Below are 24251 nucleotides of genomic sequence, written 5' to 3' on the forward strand. Positions count from 1 at the left end.
TATGGGGGCATACACACTGGAGCGTCTTATGGGGGCCATAAACATTTATGGAGCAGTGTACGGGGGGCATACACACTGGAGCGTCTTATGGGGGCCATAAACCTTTATGGAGCAGTGTACGGGGGTATACACACTGGAGCGTCTTATAGGGGCCATAAACCTTTATGGAGCAGTGTACGGGGGCATACACACTGGAGCATCTTATGGGGGCCATAAACCTTTATGGAGCAGTGTACGGGGGCATACACTATGGAGCATCTTATGGGGGCCATAAACCTTTATGGAGCCGTGTACGGGGGGCATACACTATGGAGCATCTTATGGGGGCCATAAACCTTTATGGAGCCGTGTACGGGGGGCATACACTATGGAGCATCTTATGAGGGCCATAAACCATAATGGAGCAGTGTACGGGGGCATATACTATGGAGCATCTTATGGGGGCCATTAACCATAATGGAGCAGCTTATGGGGCATATGGATGGGAGAAGCAAATTAAAGAATGGTGGCGCAGGATGGGAGCAGCACAAGACAGAACAGGTGCACAGGATGGGAGCAGCACATGACAGAACGGGGGCACAGGATGGGAGCAGCGCATGACAGAACGGGGGCACAGGATGGGAGCAGCACATGACAGGATGGGGGCGCAGGATGGGAGCAGCAAATGACAGAATGGAGGCGCAGGATGGGTGCAGAACATGTCAGAATGGAGGCACAGGATGGGTGCAGCACATGTCACAATGGGGGCGCAGGATGGGAGTAGCACATGTCACAATGGGGGCGCAGGATGGGAGCAGCACATGACAGAATGGGGACGTAGGATGGGTGCAACACATAACAGAATGGGGGTGCAAGATGGGTGCAACACATGGCAGGATGGGGGCGCAGGATGGGTGCAGCACATGGCAGGATGGGGGCGCAGGATGGGTGCAGCACATGACAGGATGGGGACGCAGGATGGGAGCAGCACATGTCAGAATGGGGGTGCAGGATGGGTGCAGCACATGACAGGATGGGGACGCAGGATGGAGCAGCTCATGACAGGATGGGGACGCAGGATGGAGCAGCACATACCAGGATGGAGACCATATACCAATATAAATGCTCGCCACCCAGGCGTAGAACGGGTTCAATAGCTAGTGTAGTTATATTGGAGGTGAGAGTGTACATGTACTTTTTTTTCCTTTTCGCTGTTCTTGTTAGTTACCTTAGGGGACTTGAAGCTGCGATCATCTGATCCTCTCCTTTGAAGTTCAGCCTAAGGCTATGTGCACACGTTGCGGATTGGGCTGCAGAATTTTCTGTACAAAATCTGCATCTCCTGGCAGAAAACGCAGGTGGAGATTTGATGCGTTTTTTATGCAGATTTTGTTCGTTTTTGTTGCGGATTTGCTGCGGATTTTGTGTGGATTTCATGCGTTTTTTACCCCTGCGGATTTCTATAATGGAAGGGTGCAGAAACGCTGCAGATCTGCACAAAAGAAGTGACATGCTCCTTCTTTTGATCCGCAGTGTTTTCCATGCGTATTTTTCCGCACCATTAGCACAGCATTGTTTTTTCCTATTGATTCACATTGTACTGTAAATCACAGTGCGGAACTGCAGCGTTTCCTCGTGTGAAAAAAATGCTGCAGATCTGAAGGAAATCCGCATCGTGTGCACATAGCCTAAGACTGTGCTTCAAGTGAGGCCAAGAAAAAAAGGCGGCCGACAGCACTTCAAACAAACATCAGGATGCACGCTCCAAGTCCATAGACCCAATTGGACATAATTAACTCCAAATAGAAAACGGGGGGGAACAGCATCCAATCCAGGTGAAAAAATAGAAAAAAACTTTATTCCACAGTCATACAACGTTTCGACCCGTAATTGCTTGATAAAGACTAAGGCTAGGTTCACATTGCGTTAACAGCAGCCCGTTCAACACCTGTGTTAAACGGGCTGCGTTAACGCAAGTGCCGACATGCAAAATCGCTAGCGCAGATAGAGCTAGCAGATGCTCTATCTACGCTAGAGGTGACGGGCCCAGAAACGCTGCAGCCCGCGTCCCAGGGTCCATCACTCAATGACGGCACATTGCTAGCGCACGGCCATTGTGGGCATCCGCTAGCAATGCGTCCGACATAGGGCTTAATGGCGGCGTTAATGGACTACCAAAACGTAATGTGAACCCAGCCTTACACTGGTCAAAACGTATGATTGTGGAATAAAGTTTTTTTTCTTTTTCACCTGGATTGGATGCTGTTCCACCTGTTTTCTATTTGGGTTTCAAGTGAGGTCTGTCTGGAAACCACAAGGGTCTTCAGCACACCCCCGGCTGTCATAGCAGCCCATCGGTGACACGTGATCACGCTGATAAATGTAAGAATATTTTTATATCATGTATTTTTTATTTCATTTAATTTCCACAGGTTCGGTTTCAGCCCTTGATCCTGGGATTTATTCTGGCTGACATGGTTTATTTGGGAAGTAATGATAAACTGACTGAACAGAGAACTAGTCTGAACTGGTGCATACCCCAAAACAACTTCCGGTACATAGCAAATAGATCAATGGCTGCACTCAATTGTACTAAAGCAAGGAAATGTGCGATACGTGAAATGTGAATAGCGTAATGGCTTGTGAAATCTATGATAAAACACGAGATGCTTAGCACAAGATTTGGCCAAAAAATGTGAGCCCATCCACCAACGTCAAGGTAATCTCATGGATCGGATGGGTACCGGACCTAACTGCCCAGTGTGAACACTTAACTCTGGCTAATAACATGGTAAAGCCTGCATTTATAGGAAGGTCGGAACCAACTGTGTTTGGATCAGTAGCGTAGCTACTGGGGGGGGCAGAGGGGGCCTTCGCCCCGGACCCTGTCACATGAAGGTGCCCACTGGGAGCCGCCACTGCCACTTACGTGATGAGGCACAATACAGCACAGGAGGAGAGCAGCAAAATGCCTGACGGAGATTCTGCGTGCTGGTCGGACAGTGGCCAGCTGCAAATCTCCCTCCTGCACTGCATTGTGCTGCTGACTGACCTCAGGTTCTCCCAGGCTGCAGGTTTCTGGCTCAGGGCAGCACGCTGGGTCTTAGGGTGTGTGTCCACGTGCAGGAAACGCTGCGTGTCTGACGCTGCATAGAGCTGCAGCGTCAGACACGCAGCGTCCAGATGTTACAGCATAGTGGAGGGGATTTAATGAAATCCCGTCTCCACTATGCGTGGTAACACGTACGCGGCGGCCCTGCGACTCCGGACATGCTGCGCGTCTTTTCAGATCGCAGCATGTCCGTATATCTTGCGGCGACGCTGCGTCGCCGCAAGATATAGCACAGGGCCCTATGCGATGGGTGCGATGATGCCGGATGTGTGCTGTGAACACATCCGGCATCATCGCGTCCCAGAAGGGGGCGGGGCTTAGTGCAGAGCGACGATACCGCCGGCCATCCTGATCGTGGACACGCAACCTTAGTGTCCACCTGCATTTCACTTACTCAGATACTTCCTGGTCCTGCTGCAAACTTCATTGGTAAGTGGGGATAAAATGCATTAGATTGATAGGGATGTCATAGTCAGTGGGGGGTAAATGCGAGAGGATGGGGGTGTTGTGGAGGAGCGGGACAGGGCACTGGGGGGTGAATGGGAAAGGATGTGGGTGTTGTGGGGGCTTAGGTGGCGGAGGGTTGACAGGGCACTGGGGGGTGAATGTGAGAAGATAAGGGTATTGTGAGGGCTGAGGTGGGTGAGGGGCGACGGCACTGGGGGGCTGATTATTATACGGTTTTGTTTCGAGATTATATGCACTCCATCACATGTAATAGTTGTTCTCTGGGATTGGGAGGTAGGGGGCTTATTATACTTACCAGCTGGGTAAGCCATGAGCTGCATCATATTTAAGACATCAATCCAGCATTTTTTTTTTATTTCACGGCTGGAGTGGCGCTTTAAGGACATGTGCACATGTTGTGGATTTAGCTGTGGACCCGTAGCGGATTGGCCGTTACGGATTTGCAGCAGTTTTCCATGCGTTGTACAGTACCATGTAAACCTATGGAAAACAAAATCCGCAGTGCACATGCTGCGGAAAATACCGCACGGAAACACTGCGTTGTATTTTCTGCAGCATGTCAATTCTTTGTGCTGCGTTTTCCACCTGTTCCTTAATAGAAATCCGCAGGTGTAAAAACGCAGGTGAAATTTGCACAAAAAACTCTGGAAATCCGCGGTAAATCTGTGACTAATCCTAAGGTAAAATGCAGTGCGTTTTACCTGCGGATTTTTCAAAATCTGCGTGGAAAAATCCGCAACGTGTGTATATAGCCTCAATTCAAGATCAACTGTCTGATACTCACCTTACGGCGTTTTCATCTGTTTTCGCCACCGCACCGGTTAGGTCCATCTCTTGCAGTTTGTGACCTGTTGCTCGAGTGTTTCATGGGGCGGTGCGGAGGTCACTAATCAATGTGAGTCTATAAGAGCCTCGTTCTGGCCCTCATAGACTTACATTGAGCGCTTGTGATGCAGCTTCTAACTTCTGGCCAATCAGAAGCTGTGCCCACAAGATGGAGTCGCGGGACTGGAGCGGTGCCAAAAAGCGGTGAATACGGCGGAGGATGAGTATATGGCCGGGGTCACACTAGACCGTAATACGGACGAGTGCAATGCGATAAAAAATCGCATAGCACTCGCCCCAATGTTAATCTATGGGGCAGCTCCCATCATCCGATATTTTCTCGGCCGTATTCAGGATCCGAGTGAAATCGCAGCATGCTGCGATTGTCAGCGTATCTCGGGCGAGACTCGCCAATGAAAGTCTATGGGTGCGAGAAAACATCGGATTACATACGGACCATGCGTGTGCATTGCGAGAAATACGGAAGACTTCTCCAGGTGACAGGAAATTGAATCATCCATTATCAGGAAGCTTTGGAATGCTAATTTCAGGCCCACGCTGGATTGCAAACCAGGAAGCACGCCTCCAAGGAGTGTTCTGTAGTAGCAGCATGGCCAGGCATATTAATGTGGAGATGCTCATTGCTCTGGTCCATGATAGGCCCGAATTATGGGACCAACGCGACGCACATTATGCAGACCGTGCACGTAAAGACGCAGCATGGAGGGCAATATGTCGCCACATGTTCCCCGATTTTGATGAGCGACCTCAAGAGGTTCAGCAAGAAATATGTAAGTACCATTCTTCAAATGTTTTTTTTTTTCATGTAAGCCTGAAAGCATCATATGTGTTTTGCTTATGATGTTAGTAAATCATCCATGCTCTTGGTTGAAGATGCCAAAACATTCCCAAGAGACACAAATATGGCTTTAAATTAATTTAGCTATAGTCCGTTAATATAGGGCCAAAGGAATTTTATGTCCCCCTAGCCCATGTGTTTTTGCAAAGCCTGTAACTGTTTGTGTGTGATATTTATCTCAAATGTTTTGTATATTTGCAGTCAATGATGTAAATAGACGCTGGCGGAGTTGCCGGGACCAATACCGGCGTGAGCGTCAAGTTCATGGGCGGAGTGGTGATGCAGCCCCCAAAAAAAGGAAATACCTTTATTTTGACCGCCTAAATTTTCTTGCCCCGGTGATGGAGCTACGACCGTAAGTGCATGCATGTGTACAAATATTTAACACATTTTATGATGTGAATATGTATGTATTTTTTAATATAAATAATGTTTTGTGAAATACAGAACAGAGTCAAATCTGACTGAAAGAGAGACTGGATCTGACTCTGAGTTGCTGATTGACCCTGTTGCTGAAGATGCAGAATTGGCTGGACCATCTGGGCAAGCAACAGGCAGCAACCACCCTCCCCCACCACCACAACCAGCAGCAGCGTCTACCGCTCCACAGGAGGCAAATCCTGAGGTTGATGAAGGAGGCCAGAGCAGCAGTCCAACATTGGCTCTGGATACATCATCACAGCCTACTACCAGACCAAACCGTGGTCGTCGCAGAAGGGTGGCTTTGAACATTGGCACCAAGAGGCAAGTTGATACCGGGGTGTTGGACTATTTGTCCCGAGCTGCCAATGATGATGGGGAGGAAGCTTACTTCCGCAGTCTTGCCCGCTATTTACGTCCCATTCCCCGCTCGCTCAGGCTGCGGACCAGAGGTTGCATCCAACTTTTGCTAGATGCGGCAACACCCCCAAACAACCCGACTAATATCTTTAATTATCTTGAACGGTGGCAAATGTCATCTACCAACCTTCTGGCGGTGCAAGACCTTCCACAGGACCAATCACAAACTGTGTCAGCACCACCCCCGCAACCTATAGCTCCACAGCCTGCACAAACCACACAACAAGGCCAAAACCCGGGGTATTTATGATTTTGCAGCACATCCCCAATCTGACCACTTGAACAGACACATGTTTGGAGGCTGGTCCCAACATGTGTCTGCTCGACATGGTCATATTGGGGGTTCGGAACAAATGGGTCAAGCCAGTAGCCAGGACTTGATGCCCTTCTACCCGCCACATCAAGTGTTAGGTCATACACATGATCGCAGCTTGCAGCAACACCCGCAATTTCTATCTGCAATAACACAGGTAGACAGAGTGGTTGGTCAACCACCCAGGCCAAGTTCCGCACATGCTGGACACCCGCCATCACCATCACCACCCCCAACCTACCATAACCTGTAATGTTTTGGATGTTAGATTTTGCCTGTCATTTTGGCCTTTTGTTGGCCTTAGTTTTTTGTGACCATGGCATGTAAAGCTGTGTTGTTTGTTTTGTTTAAATTACATATGAAAATTGAAATATGTTTTGGGAATGCATATATATATGCGCAGAGCAGTAAAAATTTGTTCTGAAAACAGAGTCTTATGTCTTGGTCCAGCTACATACATGATTTGTCAGCTTTACACACTTACATCTTTTCATCATCAGATACATATTACACCAATTTCTGAAGGAAATTATGTGATTTATTAACTTAGAATCTAAACAAAAATTAAGGCAAAACAGCATTGTCTTGCCAAACCGTAGATCCCTCTGGTGACACAAAAAAATTGGTTAAAACATCACGAACTTTTAGGCCAGAGGGCTGACGACGTGAAGGACGAACACGTGTAGTTGTCAAGACAGTATTTGCATAATCAATGTCATCTGCAGCAGATGATGGGCAATCATGGTCTCTTGTAAAGTTGTGAAGAACAACACATGCTTTTATCACACCATTTACATTGCCTTCACTCAGTTGGATTGCAGACTGAAGGACCCGCCATTTTGCACTGAGAATGCCAAATGAACACTCGACCAGACGGCGGGCACGGGAAAGACGCAAATTAAAGATTCTGCGCCGGTAGTCCAGGCCTCTCCGTGGATAGGGTCTCATGACGTTCCTTGATAATTGAAAGGCCTCATCTGCTACCATCATGTAAGGCACCGCATCCAAATTAGCACCTGGTATGTGACTTGGGGGTGGGAGATCCAATTCATTGTTGCGCAGCCGCCGACCCATAATGGAAGAACTGAAGACTCTAGAGTCTCCAGTTCTCCCATAGGCCCCAATATCTACAATTATAAACCTGTAGTTGCTGTCGACTAGGGCCAACAGCACTACAGAGAAAAACTGTTTATAATTATAGAATTGGGTCCCTGAACCTGGCGGCTTACGCACACGGATGTGCTTTCCGTCAAGAGCCCCAATACAGTGCGGAAACTGGCATGTGTCCTGAAATCCTTGAGCAATACGTAACCAGTCTGCAATTTTTGGTTCAGGCATCACCTCTTGATGGAGTCTTCTCCAGATTTCCGTGCATGTATCCCGCACAATCCCAGAAATTGTAGATTTGCCCAATAAAAACTCTAAATGCAGGGCCGCATATGATAGGCCAGTGGCAAGGAAGCTAAAAGACAAAATAATATTTTTATCAAAGATAAAATTAACACAATACAGGGTGATATGGGGCAATCAAACACTTTTTTAAAATTAAAAAAAAAAAAAAGCTATGGCTTTGATCTTTTAAAAAAATTACATTAAGAAAATAAGTAAAAATTATGTTGAAGTTAAATAACCATTTAAGTATATAATTTGAAGAAGGGGTATCGACAAAAAAATGAGTAACATATTGGGTCAATTAGTATTAAGGCATACCGCAAGGTAAGGATAAGGCGCTCCTCAGCTGAAATAGATTTGCGCATCCTGGTGTCCTTCTTCGTGATCCCTGGACGCAAAATCTCCAACAAAATGTCAAAGGTTTGAATCCTCATCCGACAATAGTTGAAGAACTTGTCCGGATTAGTCCTCAGAGCAGCATACAGACGGCTGAAATGGCCTTTATTGATACGTTGTTTGATAAGTGGATGTACCCACATCCGTCTCCGCCTCCTCGGATCTCCAATAACTGGGTATGGCTGGCCAAAACGTTGGGAAAGTACCCAGCTGAAAAGCACACGCTCTGTGGTGTTGAAAGTCAGTCGATCAGACATGTTGCTCATCAATCCGAAGTGCATCAACACAAGCAGGGACTCTACTGCATAGATTGGTGGGTGGCACCTGTGTTTTGGGCCATTAAATAATGTTCTTGGTGATGATTTAAATTTTTTCAGGTGGAAAAACCGTTATATGTCCATTTTGCAAGCCTGCGAGAAATTCTCGCCATACGGAAGCCATACGGATGTCACACGGATGTCAAACGGATCATTTGATGCGAGAAAATCGCATCCTCGCACTGCACTCGGATGACTGTTTTGTAAAAATTTGTGCGATTCTCGTCCGTCAAAAACGGACCGTTTTTTTATACGTTGTGTGTGTCCCTGGCCTATGACCGGGGCAGGGGACTTGTGCTTAAAGCACCACTCCAGCTGTGAGAAAAAAACCCTGAGGCTGCCGTCACACTAGCAGTATATGGTCAGTATTTTACATCAGTATTTGTAAGCGAAAACCAGGAGTGGAACAATTAGAGGAAAAGTATAATAGAAACATATGCACCACTTCTGCATTTATCACCCACTCCTGGTTTTGGCTTACAAATACTGCTAGTGTGATGGCAGCCTGATAGAGTGGTGCTTTAATAATTTAATAATAATCAGACTGCCAAATCATGACATGGAGCGCCTGCTGCCATGAGCCCCCAATATCACTGGCGGTCGTGCAACCACATGTTTACTATGTGCTCGTGTCAACTAGAAAGGTTTGGTTTCTTTCAATAGAAGAGAATTGAGAGAAGCCGAAAGAGTCGTCACTTGACCACCTGCTGACATCAGCGATGCTGGGGCCACGATCACTGTACATGGGGGGACTCAGGGGACATTAGTAAATGTCAAGTGGGCACTTAAGAAGCATTATTATTTATAGGGGCATCAGTGTGCATCTAGTGGGTGATAGAGGCTGCTGAGCCGGCTGTCAGTCACAGTAAGAGTATGTGCACACGTTGCGGATTTGGCCCTGCGGATCTACAGCTGTTTTCCATGCGTTGTACAGTACCATGTAAACCTATGGAAAAACAAATCCGCAGTGCACATGCTGTGGAAAATTCCGTGTGGAAACGCAGCGGTTTATTTTTTGCAGCATGTCAATTGTGTGCGGATTCAGCAGCGTTTTACACCTATTCCTTAATAGGAATCCGCAGGTGTAAAAACGCAGGCGAAATCTGCACAAAAACGGCACAAAATCCGCAGTAAATCCTCGGGGAATGTGCAGGTAAAACCCAGAGAGTTTTACCTGCGCATTTTGCAGAATCCACGCGGAAAAATCCGCAATGGAATCTGCAACGTGTGCACATACCCTAAGAGGCGCAGTTACAGCTGCTGCTCTATACTAGGTGACTGAAATAGCGGTGACTGAAACCGTGCCAGAGCCGCCCCCCGAGGCTGCAGTGAGGAATAAAGTTAATTTCCTCCTGGCAGTGTGGCTCTCAGTGCAGGCGACGCACGGTGTCAGAACACTATTAACTATTATACTGTGTTTTGGGGACCAATGGGGACATCATTCTATGTATAGGGGAACTCTAATGGACATCATACAGTATGTACGGGATCTGTGGGCCCATCATACTGTGTATAAGGGAGCTATGAGCATACCATACTGTGTATAGAGGAGCTGTGGGGGCATTATACTGTGTACAGGGGAATTGTGGGGGACTTCATACTGTATATACGGGAGCTGTGGGCCCATCATACTATGTATAGGGGAGCTATGAAGGCATTATACAGTGCATAGGTGAGCTGTTGGCACATCATACTGTATATAGGGGAGCTCTGGGAGGCATTATAGTTCTATAGTGGAGCTCTGTTGCCATAAAGCTGTGTATAGGGGAACTGTGGGCTCATCATACTGTGTATAGGAGAGCTGTGGGCTCATCATACCGTGTAGAGGGGAGCTGTGGGCTCATACTGTGTATAGGTGAGCAGTGATGACATCATACTGAGTATAGGGGAGCAGTGATGACATCATACTGTGTATAGGGGAGCTGTGGGATCATCATACTGTAGAAAAAATATATGCAGCAAACCTATTTCACAATCAAAATATATATAAATGTATGTAAAAATGTATATATACATATATTCAATAAATTGTAATATAAATAAAATTAGAAAAGGAAAAAGTAACTACTGCACAACAAAATGAATGGCAAACCATTCGAGACACTAGCAAGACAAAAAAAAACAAAAATGGAAATCAAAGGAAAATATATACATATATCATATAAATAAATAAATAAATTAAGGTCCAAACACATAGATATACTGTATATAAATAATGCCTTTGTTTATTTTTTGGCAAATGGCACTTCATAATGTACTTGGAAAAATTCTTACATACATACAAAAATAAATATAAAATATATATACTGGACGGACCACAAAAAATACATGTGAGACTTGGACCATGGTAAGCACAATACCCTCTTAAAATATATATCTACATGTATAAGTATACAGCTATGTGCAAAAAAGCAATGTGCAAAAAAAGTGTAAACATAAAAGGAGAAAAAGGAATATATTATCAAGCTGAGGCTATCAAATTGAAATAGAATAATGTACGGTAGATATATAAATCTACATGCTATATATAAACTGCGCCACGGAGCAAGATAAAAAAAAAAACAGTGATACAGTGGGGCAAAAAAGTATTTAGTCAGTCAGCAATAGTGCAAGTTCCACCACTTAAAAAGATGAGAGGCGTCTGTAATTTACATCATAGGTAGACCTCAACTATGGGAGACAAACTGAGAAAAAAAATCCAGAAAATCACATTGTCTGTTTTTTTAACATTTTATTTGCATATTATGGTGGAAAATAAGTATTTGGTCAGAAACAAACAATCAAGATTTCTGGCTATCACAGACCTGTAACTTCTTCTTTAAGAGTCTCCTCTTTCCTCCACTCATTACCTGTAGTAATGGCACCTGTTTAAACTTGTTATCAGTATAAAAAGACACCTGTGCACACCCTCAAACAGTCTGACTCCAAACTCCACTATGGTGAAGACCAAAGAGCTGTCAAAGGACACCAGAAACAAAATTGTAGCCCTGCACCAGGCTGGGAAGACTGAATCTGCAATAGCCAACCAGCTTGGAGTGAAGAAATCAACAGTGGGAGCAATAATTAGAAAATGGAAGACATACAAGACCACTGATAATCTCCCTCGATCTGGGGCTCCACGCAAAATCCCACCCCTTGGGGTCAGAATGATCACAAGAACGGTGAGCAAAAATCCCAGAACCACGCGGGGGGACGTAGTGAATGAACTGCAGAGAGCTGGGACCAATGTAACAAGGCCTACCATAAGTAACACACTATGCCACCATGGACTCAGATCCTGCAGTGCCAGACGTGTCCCACTGCTTAAGCCAGTACATGTCTGGGCCCGTCTGAAGTTTGCTAGAGAGCATTTGGATGATCCAGAGGAGTTTTGGGAGAATGTCCTATGGTCTGATGAAACCAAACTGGAACTGTTTGGTAGAAACACAACTTGTCGTGTTTGGAGGAAAAAGAATACTGAGTTGCATCCATACCTACTGTAAAGCATGGTGGTGGAAACATCATGCTTTGGGGCTGTTTCTCTGCAATGGGGCCAAGACGACTGATCCGGGTACATGAAAGAATGAATGGGGCCATGTATCGTGAGATTTTGAGTGCAAACCTCCTTCCATCAGCAAGGGCATTGAAGATGAAACGTGGCTGGGTCTTTCAACATGACAATGATCCAAAGCACACCGCCAGGGCAACGAAGGAGTGGCTTCGTAAGAAGCATTTCAAGGTCCTGGAGTGGCCTAGCCAGTCTCCAGATCTCAACCCTATAGAAAACCTTTGGAGGGAGTTGAAAGTCCGTGTTGCCAAGCGAAAAGCCAAAAACATCACTGCTCTAGAGGAGATCTGCATGGAGGAATGGGCCAACATACCAACAACAGTGTGTGGCAACCTTGTGAAGACTTACAGAAAACGTTTGACCTCTGTCATTGCCAACAAAGGATATATTACAAAGTATTGAGATGAAATTTTGTTTCTGACCAAATACTTATTTTCCACCATAATATGCAAATAAAATGTTAAAAAAACAGACAATGTGATTTTCTGGATTTTTTTTTCTCAGTTTGTCTCCCATAGTTGAGGTCTACCTATGATGTAAATTACAGACGCCTCTCATCTTTTTAAGTGGTGGAACTTGCACTATTGCTGACTGACTACATACTTTTTTGCCCCACTGTATGTACCACTATACTATTGAGGGTAAAATCCAATTTAGGGTAAAAATAGTATAAATATGTGCCAACGTCCTACATATAAAATGCACCGCAGAACAAGATCTAGAAAAAGCAGTGATATATACCTTATGCGTCCGCCACCTTCAAGTACAGCGCACCCCGACGTGCGTTTTGGATAAATCCTTCGTCAGGATAAGGTACATATCACTGTTTTTTTTTATCTTGCCCCCTGGCACAGTTTATATATAGCATGTAAATTTATATATCTACATTATTCTATTTCAATTTTATAGCCCTCAGCTTGATCATATATTTCTTTTTTTTTTTGCATTTATTCACTTTATATTTATTATTTTTTTTTAGCATTACAATTTCACATTGTCTATATTGACTCATATGTTTTCATGTTTACACTTTTTTTTGCACTTTTGCACATTGCTTTTTTGCACATAGCTGTATACTTATACATGTAGATATATCTTTTAAAGGGAACCTGTCACCCCGAAAATCGCGGGTGAGGTAATCCCACCGGCATTAGGGGCTTATCTGCCGCATTCTGTAATGCTGTAGATAAGCCGCCGATGTTACCTGAAAAAGGAGAAAAAGACGTTATATTATACTCACCCAGGGGCGGTCCCACTGCTGGTCAGGTCGGATGGGCGTCTCCGGTCCGCTGCGGCGCCTCCCATCTTCTTTCCATGACGTCCTCTTCTGATCTTCAGCCACGGCTCCGGCACAGGCGTTCTTTGCTCTGCCCTGTTGAGGGCAGACAAAGTACTGCAGTGCGCAGGCGCCGGGCCTCTGACCTTTCCGGCGCCTGCGCACTGCAGTACTATCCTCTGCCCTCAAGAGGGCAGAGCAAAGTACGCCTGCGCCGGAGCCGTGGCTGAAGATCAGAAGAGGACGTCATGGAAAGAAGATGGGAGGCGCCACAGCGGACCGGAGACGCCCATCCGACCTGACCAGCAGCGGGACCGCCCCTGGGTGAGTATAATATAACGTCTTTTTCTCCTCTTTCAGGTAACATCGGCGGCTTATCTACAGCATTACAGAATGCTGCAGATAAGCCCCTGATGCCGGTGGGATTACCTCACCCGCGATTTTCGGGGTGACAGGTTCCCTTTAAGAGGGTATTGTGCTTACCATGGTCCAAGTCTCACATGTATTTTTTGTGGTCCGTCCAGTATATATATTTTATATTTATTTTTGTATGTATGTAAGAATTTTTGCAAGTACAGGCACATTATGAAGTGCCATTTGCCAAAAAATAAATAAAGGCATTTTTTTATATACCGTATATCTATATGTTTGGGCCTTAATTTCTTTATTTATATGATATATGTATATATTTTCCTTTGATTTCCATTTTTGTTTTTTTGGATCATCATACTGTGTAGAGGGGAGGTGTGGGGGCATTATACTGTGTATAGGGAAGCTGTGGGCTCATCATACTGTGTATAGGGAAGCTGTGGGCTCATCATACTGTGTATAGGGGAGCAGTGGTGACATCATAGTGTGTATAGGGGAACTGTGGGATCATCATATTGTGTATAGGGGAGCTGTGGGGGCATTATACTGTGTATAGGAAAGCTGTGGGCCCACCATACTGTGTATAGGGGAGCAGTGGTGACATCATACTGTGTATAGGGGAACTGTGTGATCATCATATTGTGTATAGGGGAGCTGTGGTGGCATTATACTGTGTATAGGAAAGCTGTGGGCCCACCATACTGTGTATAGTCAAGTTGTACATGGAGGCTACTTAGGAGGGCATTATTAAAAGTTAAAGGGAACCTGTCACTCCCCCCCCCCCCCCCAGGCGTTAGAAACTAAAAGAGCCACCTTATGCAGCAGTAATGCTGCATTCTGACAAGGTGACTCTTTTAGTTATTGGTGCAGTCAAAGCAGAAATAATGCGTTTTTTAATTTCGCAAAAATACCTGTCTTTAGTCCCGGAGGCAGGTCTTTCCCCCCCTGCTGTACACGCCACACTGCCGTCACTCAAGGCTTCTTCGGCGCCGGGCGCCGCCCCCTCGGTGCTGTTTTCGAATCAAATTCGGCGCCTGCGCTCTTTTGTTCTGCCTGGGGCAGGCGCAGTGAGCGCTGCCCGTTTGACCTCACATGCAGTCTTGCAGACTGCGCCTGTGCGGCCGCCCACCTTGTGAATCCCAGCCCCGCACTGTGAATAAAGCATAACACACTGCGGGGCTGGGATTCACAAGCAGGGCGGCCGCACAGGCGCAGTCTGCGAGACTGCATCTGAGGTCAGACGGCCAGAGCTCACTGCGCCTGCCCCAGGCAGGACAAAAGAGCGCAGGCGCCGGATGATTTGAAAACAGCGTGGAGGGGGCGGCGCCCGGCGCCGAAGAAGCATTGAGTGACGGCAGTGTGGCGTGTGTAGCAGGGGGGGAAAGACCTGCCTCCCTGTCTAAAGACAGGTATTTTTGAGAAATTATAAAACGCATTATTTTTAGGGACAAAATGTGGAGGGCGCTAGCACAGGGCATTAATGTTTTGTCGGTGTGAATGTAAGCCCACAAGGGCAGGGTCCTCGCCCCTCTGTACCAGTCTGTCATTGTTAGATTTGTTTACTGTAAGTGATATTTGTATTTTGATGTAACCACTTCTCATGTACAGCACCATGGAATTAATGGTGCTATATAAATAAATAATAATTTTATTCTCTAGAGAGCACAAAAGAGTCATTATTGCTATGTAAGGGGCAGAGTGGTGGCATTACTATGTGGGGCGGCACCATTATTGTACCTCACAGCCGGTGCTTTGGGATGCATACGACAGCAGCGGCTCAGTGTTGGGGTATCAGCAGAATGAGGAGTTCGTGCAGGTTGGGGATAGATGGGGACGGGGCTGGAAAGGTGAGAAGTCTGATGTGTCGTCATAATTTCTGTAGATGAGTCCTGGGTGGAGAAGTCGTCATGTCGGTCTGGGCCAGATGGAAAAGAGAAAAGTGAACGATTCTATCACAAAGAACGTCATCTGTAAGGTATTATCTATAACTGTACTGTGATCACTTATATGGTCCGCAGGACTGCTATCTACCAATATATGGTCACCATATAGTAATATCAGTGTTTGTCTTTGTATATAGATGTATTTTCAGTCACAGCGCGGTCATCTGCTGATGTTCCCCTATTCTCACAATTCGGGTGTACCACGTGGCTGGAGTCAGGATTACCTGGTTAGGGGCCCACTCAGATTTTTCGCCTCTGGTTCGGATGTAATTAAAATCACAGCATGGTGAAGGGCGGGGTGTTCAAGTCAAAAAAAAAAAAAAAAAAAAAATAGTTAATAGCAAGTAATGGTAAACTGACTGGACAGAGAACTGGTGCATAACCAAAAAAGACTTACGGTACATAGCAAATAGATTAAATGGCTGCACTCAAGCAAGGAAATGTGTGATACATGAAATGTGAATAGCGTAATGGCTCGTGAAATCTATGAAAAAAAAAAATGCATTTTTTTGGCCAAATTTTGTGCTTAGCATCTCTAGTTCTCTGTTCAGTGACCGCTTTCTTTTCCCTTGAATTTCATGTATCACACATTCCTATGCTTTAGTACAATTGAGTGCAGCCATTTATCTATTTGCTATTGTGCATTTGGGGTCAGGAATCCACCCCCCAGATATGAAAATTGTCCTACTCCTCACCCTGGGGTTTCGCCTTCCTCTGGATGAACACGTCCATATAGTGTTTGTGGGTTTAACCTTTGAGTCTTATTCTCTATGGACCTTGATGGGGGTCATCCAGTGTGATGTATGGTGAAATCCTTACAAGTCATAGGTAAAGCCCCAATGTGCTGTAGATCAAGCCCATAGAGGTGTACAACTCTTCCTTATCCCTTTTGTTAGATGAGCACCAACTGATAGGATCAACGTGATCCTCTTTTCTGCACAAACCTCTTGCGGTGAGTACCTAAAAACAAGTGCTGAATTTCTCTACAGCGCCTCCAGAGAGGGAAAGTAGTATTACACACAGTCCTTTAATCACAAGACTGCATATAAATCATAGACGTGTTGGGTCCTCCAGTGCAGGGGGCGCTGTTTGTAGGTCTTCTCCATCTTGATTATAATCTTATCAATAAGAGTCAGGACTATCTCTTTACTTCCAGTTTCCATAAAAAGGTATTTGGGTTTTCTAAACTGTTGAAAAACATTTATGGCTATGGAACACAAAGGTAAGGGTTTGCTGCAATGTATCAGTGTGGAGAGAGACAAAGTGCAAAGCATTTTGCTTGTAGCATAATATGCATCTCTAAATTGGAGATGAGTTGCAGTACCCAAGAACCACCACTACATGATATTAGGCGCTGTGGTGTCCTAGCTCCATAATCTTTTTCCAGCTACCACACAAGGTGCACACAGCTGAGTGATTGTGTAAAATGTTGAACAACCACCCCCCCCCCCAAAAAAAAAAAAAAAAAAAAAAAAAAAAACACACACCGGTACAAGTGACATATGGATCCTGAACTGTATTCACACACCATGAAGGGAGATTCTCAGAGGGGCTGCAGAGAGTGGAGCCCTCATGTTCTAAACATGGCACAGCCATTGCACTCTATTTAAAAGGGTAGGAAAAAAAAAATTTATATATATATATATATATATATATACACATACATACACACACTACCCAGACATGACAAAACTGTTACATCCATGCATCCCATGTATTTCCAGATTGATAAGTGTCCTATTGAAGTAGCTTTTACACCACACAAGTCCATGTTTGCTACACGTTATTTTTATTTCTGACTTTACAGCAAATCCTGATTGTCACACTATAGGAGACCACACATTTAATCATCCAAGGTCAGCTTGTCAAACAGATATTCTCCCATGCCAACTTCCGCTGCCTTCAAGCGCTTCAGGTTAGTAATGTGATCTCCCAGTTTCTTCATCAGCTCCACTTCCTTCTCCAGATATTCACCCTCCAAGAAGTCACACATCTGTATGGGGAATTGATAGATATTTTAAATTAAATCACATCGTGAAGTCACTGGTAATGGTTATTGCAAGTTTTCCCAAACAAAAATGAGTCAAAGACTAACATTTAGGTAGTCTCTCTGAACCACAACATCATCCAGTCTGTTGAACATCAAGGCCATGGAGGCTGGACTGAAATTGTGCACAAGGTTTAGAGGGGAGAACCACTTGAGTAGTGAGGTCATGTGTGGTGCAGTAAAGGGGATGGAGGTAGTAGCTCAGAGCCTTCTTCAGTAACTACTGCAATTTCCAATGGAATTAGGGAAGAGACATTATAGACCCTGAAGTACAAGACGGCGAAACTGATCAAGCTCCACCCAGGGCAGGCCAACTGCCATACGTTTGCAAAGTATAATTGTACAACAATTGGCCATAGTGGTGGGCAGTGTTTTAGCTCTATTCTAAGGGGGTCCATGCAACCCTAGTTTCCTGTGGAATTGTACAAGGGAACACTAGTGGTGATTGATGACTGGATATTAGGGTCAGAAGACTGTGCACAAGGGAGGTCTGCAGAGTTATTTTTTCTTTTTCTAAGGCCATTTCACAATCCTACACTGTAGATAATGGCAGTTTTTTGGTGCTGCACCACAGCAAGCCACCCATCTTGTTACAGGGATGTTACGACGTTGGCTTACAATCTTTCTGGATGTTTGAGCACAGGTAGTCACAGATCAGGCAAACAGTTCTGATGGCTGCTCAGGTGGCGGGTCATGGTAGGCGGCAAAGCTGGCTGACAAGATGGAGAAGTCAAGTGCAGGACAGCCCCAGCATGGATCAGGCTGCCCCTGTTATAGTATATGGGCATTAAACCTCCCCCACTTTTTAGACATAAAGAACCTAATGTGGGGTCATTCCAACAGGTTTATGGAAATCATACTGGCACATGATCATCCTTCTGGAAATATTAAGACACCTTTTAAAGTAAAACAAGGATGGCACACCAGTTTGACAACCATCACTCTTCTCAATAGTGTGACAGTAAACACTGATCAAGCACCACCATAAGGTGCAGCTTCTGCAGATTGCAATAAAGAGGTAGATGCCAGTCAGGTGACTAATTTCCAGGAAAGGCACAATATGGATGTCACAGAAAATCCATAAACTGTTCATGAAGAATATTTACTAAAATTAATGTGCGGTATTATGCAGGTTGTAGGAGTCACTTACATGAGCGTCCATGTGGTCAGTAGCGATCTTGTGGAGGTCCAGCAGAGCCTGATTTATGCTCTTCTCCAGTTTCAGAGCATAGTCCATAGCATTGGTGCCCTTGCCCCAGTCATCAGCCTCCGGTTTCTATAGAATATATGAACAAGACATTCCATTAACAGCAGAACAACTTCTAGCCATGGATAACAGTCCAAAGTGTCATTCCCTCCATGTTAAAAAAATTTGCCAAATGTGCGCTATAAAGAATAAGTGTGACCATCATCTAGATCAACGTCTGGGTGAAGTGGTGGATGAGGAAAAAGCCAATATGCTAAATGACTTTTCTTCATCAGTATTTACACAAGAAAATCCCATGGCAGACAAAATGGCTAGTGATAAAAATTCCCAATTAAATGTCACCTGCTTAATCCAGCAGGAATTGCGGCGGCGTCTAAAAATCACTAAAATTGACAAATCTCCGGGCCCGGAAGGGATACACCCTCGAGTACTGCAGGAATTAAGTACAGTCATTGATAGACCATTATTTTTAATCTTTAAAGACTCCATAATAACAGGGTCTGTACCACAGGACTGGCGTATAGCAAATGTGGTGCCAATATTCAAAAAGGGGACAAAAACTGAACTCGGAAACTATAGGCCAGTAAGCTTAACCTCTACTGTGGGTAAAATCCTGGAGGGCATTCTAAGGGATGCTATACTGGAGTATCTGAAGAGGAATAACCTCATGACCCAGTATCAGCACGGGTTTACTACGGACCGTTCATGTCAGACTAATTTGATCAGTTTCTATGAAGAGGTAAGTTCCGGATTGGACCAAGGGAACCCAGTGGATGTAGTGCATATGGACTTTTCAAAAGCTTTTGATACGGTGCCACACAAAAGGTTGATACATAAAATGAGAATAATGGGGATAGGGGAAAATATGTGCAAGTGGGTTGAGAGCTGGCTCAGGGATAGGAAACAAAGGGTGGTTATTAATGGAGCACACTCGGACTGGGCAGCGGTTAGCAGTGAGGTACCACAGGGGTCAGTATTGGGCCCTCTTCTTTTTAACATATTTATTAATGACCTTGTAGGGGGCATTCAGAGTAGAATTTCAATATTTGCAGATGACACTAAACTCTGCAGGGTAATCAATACAGAGGAGGACAGTTTTATATTACAGGATGATTTATGTAAACTAGAAGCTTGGGCTGATAAATGGCAAATGAGCTTTAATGGGGATAAATGTAAGGTCATGCACTTGGGTAGAAGTAATAAGATGTATAATTATGCGCTTAATTCTAAAACTCTGGGCAAAACCGTCAATGAAAGAGACCTGGGTGGATGACAAACTCATTCAGTGGCCAGTGTCAGGCAGCTGCTACAAAGGCAAATAAAATAATGGGATGCATTAAAAGAGGCATAGATGCTCATGAGGAGAGCATAATTTTACCTCTATACAAGTCACTAGTTCGACCACACTTAGAATACTGTGCACAGTTCTGGTCTCCGGTGTATAAGAAAGACATAGCTGAACTAGAGCGGGTGCAGAGAAGAGCGACCAAGGTTATTAGAGGACTGGGGGGTCTGCAGTACCAAGATAGGTTATTATTACACTTTTGGCTATTTAGTTTGGAAAAACGAAGGCTAAGGGGTGATCTTATTTTAATGTATAAATATATGAGGGGACAGTACAAAGACCTTTCTGATGAACTTTTTAATCATAGACCTGAAACCGGGACAAGGGGGCATCCTCTGCGTTTGGAGGAAAAAAGGTTTAAGCATAATAACAGACGTGGATTCTTTACTGTAAGAGCAGTGAGACTATGGAACTCTCTGCCGTATGATGTTGTAATGAGCGATTCATTACTTAAATTTAAGAGGGGACTGGATACATTTCTGGAAAAGTATAATGTTACAGGGTATATACACTAGATTCCTTGATAGGGCGTTGATCCAAGGGAACTAGTCTGATTGCCGTATGTGGAGTCTGGAAGGAATTTTTTCCCCCAAAGTGGAGCTTACTCTTTGCCACATGGTTTTTTTTTTGCCTTCCTCTGGATCAACATGTTAGGGCATGTTAGGGTTAGGTTAGGCTATGGGTTGAACTAGATGGACTTATAGTCTTCCTTCAACCTTAATAACTATGTAACGTTCCCCCAACTCCCGTCCTCAAGAGCCACCAACAGATCATGGTTTCTTTCGGATTGCCCAGGTGATTAAATTATTGCCTGTGCAGGTGATGTGATTATCACCTTGGCCATACTAAGGAACTCCTGAAAACATGAACTCTTGAGGACTAAATATCTGCTGGGAATAATATACATACGTGATATTCCACAAGTCTTAGACATTTGTACCTTGATATCCTGAAGGACAATCCGTCCTCCACGTTTGTTCTGGAACTTCAGAAACTTCTCAGCCTGTTCTCGCTTTTTCTCAGACTGCTCATGGAAGAACTTGGAGAATTTGGTTAATGCCACATCATCCCGGTCAAAAAAGAATCCCTACAGAAAAAAAAAAAAAAAAAAAAAAAAAAAAAAAAAGTCTCGATTGAGAGCAGTGTTGGAAAATGTGACATTGTGAGGAACCAAATGTTGGGATCATGCATTGTAGACATTTTTTGCATGTGAATGGAGCTTCCAGCCACAGAAATCAGGTGCACAAATTAAAGTTAGTGACCTTGATGATGTATGGGCACTATTGCCAGAAGTGAAGAAGAAAAAAAAAAAAAAAAAGCCTTCAGAAGGTCAGTAATGCAAATAGGACCATAACTAGTCCTCCTGGAAGGTTTGGGAAGAGTTATCAGAACAGCTGGGCAAGGAGATCCATTTCAATCCATATTGTGTCACAAAAACTATTAAAAACGTAGTTCCGTACCTATAGTCAGAGGGTCAGTGAACACTGGGGAATTGTGTTAGTCATGCATGGAATCTAGAGACAGTATATATTAGGAGTTACAAGCCCTGACAATGCAGCATGCTTAGACTCGTGGTTATACAACAACTCAGGAGAGACAGGCATCTGAAAATTGCGCTCATACTCACGATGGACTGGTAGGTGTAGGAAGCCTGAAGCACCAGGTTGACGGTGCGGTTGACTCCAGCTTCACTATCCTGATGGTAGTTCTTGCGGATCTGGGAGCTCATGATGATGGTAGTAGCTTCCTTCACTGGGTATAAGACAAAGGTCTGGAGATAAGGAGGAGTATGTTGGGTCTAGCACAGAGAATTCCTATTCCGTTCAAACACTGTTGAAGCAAGAACTCCTATGACTCTCTGCTCTGAAGCACAAACTACTGCTCCCTGGCTTTTTATACACTCACTGGGTGGAGTCCTCCAAAAACACAATCCAGCCATTTCATTAGCTCACATTGTTCGGATTGGCTTGTAGAAGGGCATTAGGCCCCTTTCACACATCAGTTTTTTGCCATTAGGCCGGCGTCACACTGGCGTTTAAAACGGCCGAGTGCAATGCGATAAAAAATCGCATTGCACTCGGACCAATATTAAGTTATGGGGCCGCTCCCAGCAGCCGACTTTTTGTCGGCCGTTTTCCTCGGTCCGAGACAATCGTAGCATGCTGCGATTGTCTCGGACCGAGGAAAACTCTCGGCTCACTCGCAGCCATATAAGCCTATGGGTGCGAGTGAGACAGCACACACCACTCGGATATCATCCGAGTGATGTGCGCTATAAGCGGACCCCGGCAATGGAGGAGATGGAGAAATTAATTTCTCCGCCTCCTCCGCAGCTGTGCTCCGATGCTCCCTGTGCGAGAGAATCGGAGCACAGATGCATGACACTCGGCTCCTGCTCTGCTGCGAGCAGGAGCCGAGTGTCATTAGCATATCGCATCCGATGTTCTCGCATCGGATGCAATACGCTAGTGTGACGCCGGCCTTAGTCGCAATCCGTCGAATTTTGAAAAAAAAAATCAGTTTTTTTAATCTCATAGACTTGCATTAGCAACGGATTGTGACGGATGGCCTCACGTTTCATCCGTTTTTTGTGTAAGGCTACATTCACACTAGCGTCGTACGACGCACGTCACAATGCGTCGTTTTGCAGAAAAAACGCATCCTGCAAAGTTGCCTGCAGGATGCGTTTTTTCTCAATAGACTTTAATTAGCGACGCATTGCGACGGTTTGCCACACGTCGCATCTGTCGCACGATGGATGCGCCGTGCTTTGGCAGACCGCCGCCACAAAAAAAGTTCCATGTAACTTTTTTTTGTGCGTTGTGTCCGCCATTTTCGACTGCGCATGTGCGGCCAAAGCTCCGCCCCCTCCTCCCCGCAACTCACAATGGGGCAGCGGATACGTGGAAAATCTGCATCCGCTGCCCCGTTGTGATTTTAGTTCACATTATGCGTCGGTACCTTGGCCTGACGCACTGCGACGGACGGAGGCCGACACTAGTGTGAAAGTAGCCTCAGTCGAAAAAACGAACAGCGACGGATCCATCACCATCCATCGTTTGATAGCATGGAAGCCTATGGCGCTGGCTCCGTCAAATGATGGAATCAGGCGATGGATTCCGTTTTTTTTTTTAACTGAGCATGCTCTGATCCAATTAGCCAGATCCGCTAGTCAGATCCATCCAAAATCCGGATCCGTCGCATCAGTTTTTCACAATCTGTGACGGATCCATCGAGCCAATGGATTGTGATTGACAATAAAAAACTGATGTGTGAAAGGGGCCTAAAAGAGAATATTCACCGGACACCACCCTGGCCCTTTCCCAGCTTGGTGGAGATAATTGAAAATGGCAAAAGAGACATTTTTGGTCAGATCTGCATTGTGAAAAATGTGACTTTTCACAGTGTTTTATAAATTGGCCTAAACACGGTGGTGAATCAGGGCCCGTGTTTTTGTGCACGACTGATAAAGACGAGTACGGTCAGCTCGGGGGATATGCCGTACGGTGTCACAGTGACTCTGTAATGAAGTGAATGGCTCCAGCGGGGCTCGGTTGGGGTTCCAGTTTTGGGGGATTTGGGCAGAAATCCAGGCTGGGTGCTCAGCGGAGAGCTCTGTATGAGTACGATCGTGGCCCAACGTTCTCTCCTGCTGTGACACATATGCTAATGAGGCAGGACTAGCCCTGCCTGCCTAGTCCCCACTCCTGGGGCAGGACTGACAGTCTCCTCACACTCCCCAGTATGGTCAGTTCTCTCGCTGGAAATAGTGTTGTATTAATTTGTGAGATTGAAAATCGGTTTCTATTTATTGGAATGAGGTTGTTTTCAGGACTTTGCGCAAAAGACAAATCCACCCTGTGTGACCATGCCTTTACCGAAGCTGTCGGTCAGCCTAGGTCGGTGTGGTGAGAGGGTCTGAGGCAGGACAGACAGGGCTATACAGCAATACTGTAGCATCGCAGTACGTAGTATGCGCAATCAAGTGATCACATAGCCAAGACCCCTAAGGGGAC

The 24251-nt window shown here is 45.2% G+C and overlaps 1 protein-coding gene across 1 annotated transcript; it reads right to left on the minus strand.

Annotated features, from left to right (window-relative positions):
* Positions 1-17408: 17408 nt before the first annotated feature.
* Positions 17409-22105, minus strand: LOC138667628 (ferritin light chain, oocyte isoform-like). Its single transcript, XM_069755755.1, has 4 exons — positions 21863-22105; positions 21176-21322; positions 18834-18959; positions 17409-17629 (listed from the first exon to the last, which is right to left on the minus strand). The coding sequence occupies exons 1-4, from the start codon at positions 21962-21964 to the stop codon at positions 17480-17482; spliced, it is 525 nt and encodes a 174-aa protein (XP_069611856.1). The 5' UTR covers positions 21965-22105; the 3' UTR covers positions 17409-17479.
* Between the last annotated feature and the right edge of the window lie 2146 nt (positions 22106-24251).

This window comes from Ranitomeya imitator, chromosome 2 (assembly GCF_032444005.1).
Source record: "Ranitomeya imitator isolate aRanImi1 chromosome 2, aRanImi1.pri, whole genome shotgun sequence".
NCBI classification, from domain to species: domain Eukaryota; kingdom Metazoa; phylum Chordata; class Amphibia; order Anura; family Dendrobatidae; genus Ranitomeya; species Ranitomeya imitator.